This window comes from Amyelois transitella, chromosome 28 (assembly GCF_032362555.1).
Source record: "Amyelois transitella isolate CPQ chromosome 28, ilAmyTran1.1, whole genome shotgun sequence".
NCBI classification, from domain to species: Eukaryota; Metazoa; Arthropoda; class Insecta; order Lepidoptera; family Pyralidae; genus Amyelois; species Amyelois transitella.
The window spans coordinates 4,291,963-4,304,294 of NC_083531.1; the positions used below are offsets into that span (position 1 = coordinate 4,291,963).

The window sequence follows — 12,332 nt, forward strand, 5'->3', positions numbered from 1 at the left end:
ATACGTAGTCCACCGGACTCGAGGGCGCTCCTCCATTGCTCTAGGCTGTCCTGTACTTCTTGCTTGTTGTTCGATATTAATGCAACATCATCCGCATACAGGAGGTTCCATGGTACGGGCTTCTGAATTTTCTCCGTAAGGTAGTTCATCACGATGTTAAATAGTAATGGGCTTAGCGCGCTGCCTTGATGAACCCCCACTTTGATATCGAAGCTTTTTGATACACCTGCGGCACATCGGACACTCGTTTGCACGTTAACATACATATCTGATATGAGCTTTATGTACCGTTCTGGAATGTTCTGGGAGCGCAAGGCCTGCCAGATCAATGTTCTAGGTACACGATCGAAAGCCTTTTCAAGATCTATGAAAATCATCCATAGTGTTTGTTTGTTGTCACGAGATTTTTCCATTAACAGCCTTATCACGTGTATTGCGTCTGTGGTTCCCTTCCCAGCGGTGAAACCAAATTGGTTTTCTGATATGTGAGTTAGACTTTGAAGACGTTCGCCTAGAACTCGTTCCCAGATTTTCAGGGTATGAGATGTAAGTTTTATCCCTCGAAAGTTTCCACAATCTCGAACGTCACCTTTGTTTTTGTAGAACGGGACTATTATACTTTTTCTCCAGGCGTCTGGCATTTTCTCTTCAGCTAGGATCCTATCGAATAGCATTGCTAGCCAGCAGGCCCCATCAGCTCCGAGTAATTTCCATAGCTCAGCGGGTATGTTGTCCGGACCCGTTGCTTTGTGATTTTTCATTTTGCAGATTGCTTTACGGACTTCTTCGGGGGTAATTTCGCTAATTGGGCCTTCTGTTTTTAACAGATCCTCTTGTTGCTGTCTAGGGAATTCTTCATTTAGTAGTTTTTGGTAGTACTCATACCATCTATCACATATCTCGATATCGTTAGTTAGCAGGACGCCTTCACTGTTTTTGATGTACTTTGTAGTTTTGAAGTCTTTGCTGTCATTGTGTCTTCGCTTTGCTATTTTATATATGTCAAAGTCAGCCGATGATTCCAATCGCTGATGAAGCTCTGACTCGGCTTTCTCTCTCTCTACCGCTACCGTTTTTCTTGCGGCTTTTTTGGCCTGTATGTAGATTTCTCTATCCTCTTCAGAGCGAGTGTTTTGCCAGATTTTGAACAGCCTTTTCTTTTCAGCTACACTATCCTTAGCGCGGTTATTCCACCATTTAGCATCCTTTGCACTATGTAGAGCTCCTTTGCTGACACCTAGCTCACGTTTGACAGTAGCAACGCAGAATGATTCAAAGTTCTCCCACAATTTCGATGTTGAGCTATAATTTTCGGGGGATGTATTTCCTAGATATTCTATTATCTGATCTCTCACAGCTTTTCCCTTGTCACCGTTTAGTGCATGCCATTTGATCTTTTCGACTCTTGGTATTTTAGTCTTAATGGGTGTTTTCAATTTTAGGGCAGTTAATAGAAGCCTATGCTGTGAGGTAAGAGGTTCGCCGGGGATAACCTTACAGTCTTTAATTTGCTTTAAGTCTTTTTTGTCTATTAGGATGTAGTCAATCTGGGTTTTAGAGTTTCCGCTCTTGTATGTGATTAGATGTTCATCCTTCTTTTGAAAGAACGTGTTAACTACTGCAAGATCATGACATGACGCAAAATCCAAAATGGTTTCCCCTTCCCTATTTTGTTCTCCAAATCCGAAACCCCCATGATTCCCTGTATAACCACCTCCATCCATTCCCACGTGGCCATTTAAGTCTCCGCATATGAGTTTTTGTTCTCCCGGTGGTATTGTTGTTACAAGTGACTGTAATTCTTCCCAGAATTCTTGTTTCTCTGCGTCCTGGCAGTTGACTTGTGGTGCGTAGACTGAGATGACATTCAGGCATGGTTGTTTATTCAAGGCTAACTTAACGGACATGATGCGATCACTTATTCTGTTTATCCCTACTACATTATTACTAAGATATTGATCCAGGATTATTCCAATGCCATTCTTGGTGTTCTCTCTTCCATTATATAGTAGCTTATACCCTTTTCCAATTTGGCGACTTTTAGCACCTTTCCATTTTGTTTCTTGCACACAACAGATGTTTATGCGTCGTCGCTCCAGTATCGAGCTAAGTTCAGCACTCCGTCCAGTCATTGTGCCGATATTCCAAGTGCATATACGCAGTTCAAGCATCGGCACAGTGTCTTTTCGCTTCGGTATTCCGTCGCTTACGGGGAACGCCCTATCATATGTCGCATATTCACTATTGTCGTCGCTTAAGGGGGACGCCCTAGCCTTTCCACTCTTTCCTTTGGTATTTTGCCTCATGATTAGTATAATAATTGGCTGTATGTTTTACGGTCGGTTGCCACCTGACACCAAGACTGTGACCTTTCCTGGAAGGCTTGAGCGCCGCCGTTGACCCAAAGGCTCATCCGCCGCCATCTCTTCTGAGAGCTCCAGCCCAACTCCCAGCACTGCACAGCCCTCGTACTCCGCATATGGCGAAGGAGCACGCCGCAGAGGTTTTATAACGCAGGTTCCATCTGCGGCCTTGTTAGTCCGCGGGAGGTATTTTATTTCCCTCCTACCCTCTGGATGTAGCATCCAGCGAGCGTTCCCCTATCCGCTACCTGGGGACGCGTTCTCTAGGGAATGAGGCTACCCCGAGAAACATTACATACCAGGCCTGTTACAGGTAATTGACTGTACATTACATACCAGGCCTGTTACAGGTAATTGACTGTACGTTACATACCAGGCCTGTTACAGGTAATACTGTACGTTACATACCAGGCCTGTTACAGGTAATACTGTACGTTACATACCAGGCCTGTTACAGGTAATTGACTGTACATTACAAACCAGGCCTGTTACAGGTAATACTGTACATAACATACCAGGCCTGTTACAGGTAATACTGTACATTACATACCAGGCCTGTTACAGGTAATTCACTATACATAACATATGATCGTGTTTATATTCCCTTGCTGCGGGGTAGACGGAGTTAACAGTCTCGAAAAGATTGGTAGGCCATGTAAATACACTGCAGCATTTATCCATGGGCAAGCATCACAATTTTTACTTGTGGCGTTCATATACTTGAAATATTTGGAACTTTGTCTAATTGTCCTGGGTTTTGGTCGTTATATATACATATATATAAGTATATATTATAAAATATAGTATCGTTAGTTAGTATCTCGTAACACAAGTCTCGAACTTACTAACTCGATCTGTGTAATTTGCCCCGTATATATTTTTAAATCGGGAACGGAAGAGAGAAAGATTTTATTCAGTTTTGCACACTTATTACAGATTATTAATTGAAGGCAAAAGAAAGTAGCTCACATACAGCCAAATTGATAGGTATTGAGGGCGCTGCTGGTGCAATATTTTTTGAGTAAATTATAACAATATATTTTTTTGTATTACAGAAGAGAAACGAGACACGCCGGAGACTCCGAGCGCGGAGTCCCAGCAGTCGGAGCAGGAGGAACAGAAACCCGAGGAGACTGAACAGCTCACAGACACACACACAGAACCGCAGATAGGTGAGTTGATATATACACAAGCTGAATTATCTACAGGGTGACATTTAAAACAACTGCATCCTTTTAAACATAGACTATACCCATGCTTCTGAGCTGTTTGAGCCTATTTTTATTTTAATATAAATTAAAAGGTGATATGACGTATTTAGGATCGTGGATTTTGATACTTATATTTTTAAATATCCTTTAGATGAGTACACTTAACAGTTAAATTTAAGCAGTTGAATTAAAAGTCATCCTGTATACTAATATTGTAAAGCTGAAGAGTTTGTTTGTTTGTTTGTTTGTTTGAACGCGCTAATCTCAAGAATTACTGGTTCGAATTGAAAAATTATTTTTGTGTTGAATAGACTATCTATAGAGGAAAGTTTTAGGCTATATAACATCACGCTGCAACTATAAGGTGCGAAGAAATAATGGAAAATGGGGGGGAAAACACGGGGAAAATTATTCATAATTGAGGGCTTCAATGATGCCCAAAATAAGTAGTAGTCCACGCGGACGAAGTCGCGGGCACAGATAGTTACTATATACTATATATATATATACTAGCTGTCCCGTCAAACGTTGTTTTGCCATATTAATAATTTTATAAGTAATGTCTAGTTAAAAAAAATGTTAAGGGTGGACAACACTTAACACTTAGGGGTATGAAAAATAGATGTTAGCCGATTCTTAGACCTACTGAATATGCATGCAAAATTTGGTTAAAATCGGTAAAGCCGTTTCGGAGGAGTACGGAGACAAACATTGTGACACGAGAATTTTATATATATGTATATATATATAATTTCAGAACCCACGCCGCCCCCTACGGACCCGCCGGAAGTGTCCGCGGCGGACGTTCAGACAGACGACAAGCGGAAAGACAAACACAGCAAGAGATCTGAGCCGAAGAGAGCGGTCAGAGACAACAAGGCTAAAGGGAAGGCCGCGCAAGTTAAAGAGGCGACTAAGGTCGGGAAGAAGGAGGAGAGGCGAGAGGGGAGGGTGGGCAACAGCGGGGACGACAGCGATGGGGATGTTCAGGTGAGATGTGCAGACATACATACACACAAACTTAATATACAGGGTGACATTAAAAACAACTGCATCCTTTTAAACATAGACTATACCCATGCTTCTGAACCGTTTAAGCCTATTTTTATTTAAAATAAACGTCATCATTTTTACATTTAAAAACCCTCAAAAACTACGTCACACGCTTTATTAAAGACCAATAATACTACAAAAAGAAATTAAAACTAAACATCTAAATAAATGTCTGAAAAATAAATTATTTTTCTAGTATCAAGATCAAGAAAAGTACAGAGTTGTCGAGATCGTTCAGCTGAATGAATTGTGTCGTTGACGTCTGAATCTTACGCGTCTCTTTTCCGCCGGCCGGGGTGATATGACGTATTTAGGATCGTGGATTTTGATACTTTAATTTTTTTTCGTACTTTCTGAAATATGAACCGATATTTTTCTTTTAACGTTTTTAAATATCCTTTAGATGAGTACACTTAACAGTTAAATTTATGCAGTTCAATTAAAAGTCACCCTGTATAGAAGATGGGAGTGAATGACCGACTGATATATCACTGCGCAACACAAACAGCTTTGGAGAGTTGGAATTTGGCGTGTAGATCCTTTAGGGTGCACTAAGAGGGGATTTCCCAAAACTCCCGCGGGAACGGGAATTATTGATTCACGCGGGCGGAGCCGTGGGCGTCGTATAAGGCGACTAAGGGATAGGCTTATAAACTTGGAATTCTTCTTGTAGGCATTGGGCCAGCAACCTGACACTATTTGAATCTCAACTTTAACAGCTGAACGTGACCTCTCAGTATTTTTAAGACTATATACCCTGTCTACCTCCCAAAGGATATAAACGTGATTTAACATATGTATGTACTTATGTATGTAACTATTTATTTCATTCCAGCCCCAACCGGCCCCAGTGGAAGAGCAAACCGGCCCCAAACCCATAAACTACGCGGCGGCCGCCAAAGCGAACAAACCCAAAAAGCCCAGCACGCCGCCCGCCGCGGAGAAGACGTCGCCCGTCCCCACCGCTGGCACCAAAATTGACAAGAAGAAGGTCGACAAACCCGTGCAGAGGAAGAATTCGGCCAAGTGAGAGAGATGGAACGATTGTAAGTTTGTAAAAAGGATAGGGACGGAATGAGTGTTCGGTTTCTTTTTTATCTGCCGATTGTTTTTGTGTTTCGAATTGTTTTTAAGGGAAGCTGTAGTTTTTTTTAGCGATGTAGGTATAATCGAATGATATAAACTGGATTCACAGATGATTTGTTGGATTTAAAATATTATCGCGTCTGTGTTCTAGACAGAGCCTGAATATTTAAACTGTAGCGGTTTGATCAGTGAATAGTCTGTATTTTTAATTTTTTTTGGTCGAAATGTGGTAATATAATTGTATAGGAAATTGGGATGAATGATGATCAAAGTTTAAGATAAAATTACAATTGCAATTTTAAAATATTTTTTTTCGTGAATGATAAATAAATGTCACTGATTGTATTTTGAAAAAAAAAGAATGAGAATAGAAAATTTGATAATTACTTTAAGTAACGAAATTTAATGATTTATCTATGGCCATGTCGACCACATAAATTATTTTTTTTTAATACTTAGCGTGCAAATTCTACTAGCTTCGCGGCCACACGTGATAATCTATACTATAATATTATAAAGCTGACGAGTTTGTTTGTTTGTTTGAACGCGCTAATATCGGGAACTACTGGTTCTAATTGAAAAATTATTTTTGTGTGCAGTAGACCATTTATCGAGGAAGTCTTTAGGCTATTTACCATCACGCTACAACTATAAGGAGGAAAGAAATAATAGCAATTGTAAAAAAAAACGGGGAAAATTATTCCTCCTTGATGGCCTCAATGATGCCCAAAATAAATGTACCACGCGGACGAAGTCGCGTGCGCAGCTAGTAATAACATATTTGTGAAACTGAAAAAATCGGCAGTTAAAAAAAATCAACAGTGAAAAAAAAAACGTGAGCGATCGAACGTCGACGCTTTAAGCGGTTTTTTTTTTTGGATAACCGTAGATCATATTTCTACGATGTCTTGTGTCGTTTGCGCATGTTTTCAATTGTGAAATAGCACGTTTTATTCATAAATAATAACAATATTGTCACGTTTATAAATCGCATTGTACGACGGCGCGGAATATCGCATTAAAGCAACCTACCGCCTACCGAATTGAACCGGATAATGACTCAGCAGAATAACAACCTTATTTACATAACACAACAACACAAATAGCATGGTTATTTTGAAAAAGTGTATGTATGTATGTATATCAAGTGATATAGCCCAAACGACACGAAACACTAACTGCGTATAAGGTTTACATACAAGCCGCGGCGGTCCTAGGTACGAATGCCATTTCGAATAATTGAATAGTTACTGATTAAAAGGTTAAGACAAAAATAAAATAAAAATACCACAAATTCATACATAGTTTACGTCTTTACCCCTTACGGGACAGACAGAGTCGCAAAGCTCACGCTCGATTTAGAAACTTCTATAATGGAATCAGTTAGTGAATTATTTTGGACTTTAAATTCAGTTATATTAGAAGTATTTTTTTTAAATAAATTATTTCAATCTCTAACCTTGATGTTGTAGTAATATATGGCAGTTGTACCTAGGTTTTGTATAGTAAATGTATATGTTTAAAATTATAATTATGATAAATTTAGTATATATGTGATATTGACATTAAGCATTTTTTTTAAAGTTCTAATGAATAAAAAAAAGTAAAAAAAAAACTGTATAAAAATCTAATTTTAAAAATAGTATTACGTTAGTGTTCACGGCTGGGTAGTGATAGGTTTCTATTTTAATTTTTTTTATAAATAAGGATTTTGAGAGAGTCATTAACTAAAAATTCTTTCGAAAGTATGTTATGCAACAGAGATAATCTTTTGGGGAAGTTATGGGGGGCTATTTTTAATAGGGAATTTAAGAATGCTTTGAAAATCTATTAAAATGGTCACTTGTTCTTTATATATTCAGTGTGATTTTAAGTTGTTTAAACAGTTACAATTATAACTTTAAGGCAAAATTATAGGTTTTAAATGTTGACAATATTTTATCTATAATTTTTTGTGCTGTATTTTAATAGTTTTTTTTTTTTGATTAAATTTAAGGCCCAGTCTGTGAAGTTTAGATAACAGATTCAGTGACACAAAAATACAATGATAATAAAATGAAATAAATAATTTGATCTGTATTTAAAAATATAAGAAAACTGCCTAAAATATTTAACGTGCACTAGGAAAATGTTTTTTGTAATAATAATAATAAAAAAAAACGAAAAAAATATTGTTTTTTGTGTCACTGGATTTCATTAAGGAGTAAGCCGTATGGCAGTCCATTATAATCCTACGTAGAAAATATTAAAAAGAAAATAGTCTTGTACATTTTATGAAAGTTAAAAAATAAAAATGTATATGAAAAAAAAAGTGCACCTGAGTGGTTTTAAATGGGTAATAAATACATTTTATTTATAAATTTCTAGTAAGTATGTTTGGTGCGCACATATTGAGTAAAGATAATATTTATGGTCACGTTCAGGCATGTTCGCGTATACTTTTTTTAATGTTATATATTATATATAAACGCGTATGTTCAAGATTTTCATACGCTTTTATTAAAGGTTTTTTTTTTCTGTTTTAACAGATAAAATTATGAGTCAAACATAACATTACATATGATCACGTCTATACCCCTTGCGGGTAGACAGAGCTGACAGTCAAAGGATTATGAATAAAATAATATTATAAATTAATGCAACTGATGACAGACCACTAATACTGACCATAAATTGTTTATACTCAATGCGTGCGAACCTTATTTATAATGTAGTTCATTTCGTACGAAACTCATGTAGGGAAATGAAGATTTTAGCGGAAATAGGTAGTATTTACAAATATAATTAGATGTGAAATGGTGCAATTTTTTTTTATCCGTAACTCGATCAATATAGGTAACACAATTATAATTGTAATATTCCCGTTAAATTTCCGAAGAAACAGTGATGAAGAAAGTTACAAATAAAAAAAAAACAAATGCATCTGTTTTCTTTTTTAATTTTTTTTTCTAAATGAGTTCCGTATGGATTTTTGTGTTAATCAGTTTAGCGTACCGTACCGGTAATATTGTTTTGACAGGGAAAATATTTCTCTCACTATAATTGTTATTATTATTATATTATTCTTATGATTAAAATTAGTTGTATTGTGCATTGTCGAAATGATTTGAAGACTCGTTCAAATTCAATTTATTGGAATGTAATGCATTTTTTTAGGCATAGAATGTTACTATGCAATTAATTTAGAGATGGCTCTAAATATTTGAGGTATTTTATTTTCTGTCATTGGAATAAATTTTAATTGAAGCGAAAATATGATTTTTCCTTTGTCCAAGCATAAAAAAGACTTGTATGTAATTGAAAGTTGATCGTTACTAGGGAAACTCATAGCACAATTAATCAATTTGTATTAACCAAGGCAAGCACTGTAGAAGTCTAGTGAAATTTTCACCAAAAACATCGCTACCACTAGCTTAAAGGGCTTTAATTATTTGAGCTTATGTAGAAGGAATATAGTCCGCTATCGAAATTGAAGCCTTTTTAAGATATTAGTAACTTATGTGGCGATTATATATGTACCTACCTATTTTGAAATAGATTTTTCATTATGCCTAGTGGTTTATATCTGTTTAACGAAGTGTAGTCCAAGGCCGAATTTGTCAATGAAAGCAATAAATATTAGAAAGAATATTTTCTATTTAAATAAAAAATTAAAAAAAAAAAATATTGTTTTTTTTTTACATGGGGTGATGAGTCCCATAGATAAATTTATTAGGCGTTATAACGGCTACACTTTGTTATTTCATACTAATTAAGGTTAATTAATATTGTACTAAATTCAATTAACCGTTTCAACATTGATTTGTATGTAAATAGCACGTGAAACCCACACCCCTAACATAGTTATTTCGGATTTGTATATAGCTAAAAAAAATGTACAATAATCACGGAAAATGTAAATTTTATAATAATTAAGCCGTACGAATGCGTCAGGTCCTATATGTTTGTGAATTGGTTATAAACAGAAAAATAAATTAAAAAATAAAATACGTCTCGAAATGAGTACCTACCTTACGATTGGCGAGAAATGATAAGCAATTATTACCAATGGTGTATCGTTTATTTGTTTATGCGTTTTTTTTATATCTGTTTATCCTTAAATATTTGAATTAAAACAATATGTTTAGACTACTCAAATTTTAAGTTCATAGTTTATTTCAAGGTGATTTATTTTTTAAAATTGACATTCTGATGTCAAACTTTTCAAATATTTCATTTTCTGTTTATGACCAATAGCCTAAGGTCATTTTTAATATAAAAGTATTCGTTATAATGTTTGATTATTGGAATTTGTATAATTTTGAGTTAGATGTGCGAAGGTAAATTTTTATAGTTCACAAATTCGTTTCTAAGTAAAATGCAGTAAGTAAATATGAAACTGTATTCCTTTGTTTTATTTGTGTGCCCTTTTAGTTATGATGAAGAAAATAAAGAGATGATTCAGCAATGATATTTAATACATATATTTGTATAGCTATAGTAGGCATTGCCAGTTGCTATACGTGGCCTCGTGTCTTCAATTGGCAGCGGCTGAAGAGCATGCTCGTATCGAGAAACGCCTTTTAATAATATAATAATAATACATACGGGGAAAATTACACAGATCGAGTTAGCCTCGAAGTAAGTTCGAGACTTGTGTACGAGATACTAACTCAACGATACTATATTTTATAATAAACTAGCGACCCGCCCCGGCTTCGCACGGGTGCAAAATTATAAATGTTATTATACATAAAACCCTTCCTCTTGAATCACTCTACCTGTTACAAAAACCGCATCAAAATCCGTTGCGTAATTTTAAAGATTTAAGCATACCTACAGACAAACAGACTAAAATAGCGACTTTGTTTTATACTATGTAGTGATTAATAGCGTGTGAGAAGTATTGCGTTGAAGAGTAATGTGAGGATATCAGATAGGGATACGGCTCGTGAGGACCACTTGGTCTCGCGGAAGGATATGGACAAGGAGTACCTTTGGTCCGTATCTCGTCCAGCGCCGGTATCTTCCACGATCCAATAGGTAGTTTTTGGGAAACACAAATCACTGCACTTCACAGACCAACCCCGGGGTGCGTAGTTAATAAAGTTTTAGCGTCTTTGATGAATTTTGAGAATATTCACAACCGATGCAGAGAGCGAAGCAATTGCGCGAGGAGAGACGAATGGCGCGCTTTTTTGTTTTTAAATTATTTTGACATTTGGGAAAGGAGTGAAAGTGGGACAGGAATAGGATTGAGTGCGTGCGTGAAAGAGTGCGTGTATGTAGTGTTGCGTTTATAAAAAATATATTAAAAAATAAATAATTGGCGAAGACAATATCTTAGCTGCCTAAGCACTATCCTCAACTGCTTAAGCTCTGATCAGCGCTCGTCCTATCGGCCACGTTTTTTATTTCGAATATTAAATGCATTATTAAGTTTGGAAATACTCCTCTCTCGCTCGAAAAATTGATCTCCCGCGGCAGATTGCGGGTGTAAATCGGGTCGCGGATTCGGCAACTCAAATTCAAACGTTTGTTTGCCAACTATCTACTTATATAATAAAAGCGAAAGACACTCACTTAGGAATCACGAAATCTCGAAATCTACTGAGCCAATAAAGATGAAATTCGGCAGAAAGGTAGACTTTAATTAGGAGGGATCCACTAAGAAAGGATTTTTGGAAATTCTATTCCTAAGGGGGTGAAATAGGGGTTGCAAGTTTGTATGAAACTTCGTCATTTTTAGTGTGGGATAATTACTTGAAATTTTAGATTTAAATTTACGGTTAGATTAAAATAATAATTCATTACTTACATTTTGTAAATTGCATTTCTAATGGGGTGAAATAGGGGTTGCAAGTTTGTATGAAACTTCGTCATTTTTAATATTGGACGTATGAAAATTAAGATTAAAATTAACGTTTAGATTAAAATAATAATTCATTAATTAAATTTTGAAAATTGCATTCCTATAGGGTTGAAATAGGGGTGATAAGTTTGTATGAAACTTTGTCATTTTAAATGTTGGACACATGAAATTAAATCCCTACATAAAACATAATTGAGGCAACAATTTTCACTGGTGTATATGCAGGAGAAACAGTTTTTATTCCACGGATCCCATTAATGCCATCGGATTACCAAATTCCATTTAAGCGTGTTCAATTTCCAGTCAAGCTGTGCTACGCCATGACTATAAATAAGGCACAGGGGCAAACATTAAAAGTGGCTGGCATAGATTTGAGGAACGATTGCTTCTCCCACGGTCAGTTGTATGTAGCCTGTTCCAGAGGGAGTGATTGCGACAGTTTATATATACTACAATCAGAGAGTAAGACTAGAAATGTGGTATACAGGGTGACATTTAAAACAACTGCATCCTTTTAAACATACACTATACCCATGCTTCTGAGCTGTTTGAGCCTATTTTTATTTAAATTAAACGTCAGCATTTTCACATTTAAAAAACCCTCAAAAACTACGTCACACGCTTTATTAAAGACCAATAACTACAAAAAGAAATTAAAACTAAATAAATGTCTGATAAATAAATTATTTTTCTAGTATCAAGATCAAGTAAAGTACAGAGTTGTCGAGATCGCTCAACTGAATGAATTGTGTCGTTGACCTCTGAATC

General features: G+C 36.1%; 1 protein-coding gene across 2 annotated transcripts in view; it reads left to right on the forward strand.

Annotated features, from left to right (window-relative positions):
* Window positions 1-12,332, forward strand: part of LOC132903656 (microtubule-associated protein tau-like) — a 39,699-nt gene that overhangs the window by 2,104 nt on the left and 25,263 nt on the right. The window contains exons 4-6 of one of the 2 annotated variants that reach the window (XR_009657463.1): window positions 3,419-3,535; window positions 4,332-4,564; window positions 5,463-9,955. Coding sequence is in view for 1 of the 2 variants with exons in the window: in XM_060952422.1 (XP_060808405.1) it covers window positions 3,419-3,535; window positions 4,332-4,564; window positions 5,463-5,657 (545 nt within the window). In the remaining variant the exon portion in view is untranslated. Of the gene's footprint in view, window positions 1-3,418; window positions 3,536-4,331; window positions 4,565-5,462; window positions 10,097-12,332 lie in introns of those variants that run through there. The other variant, XM_060952422.1, reaches the window with a different exon arrangement.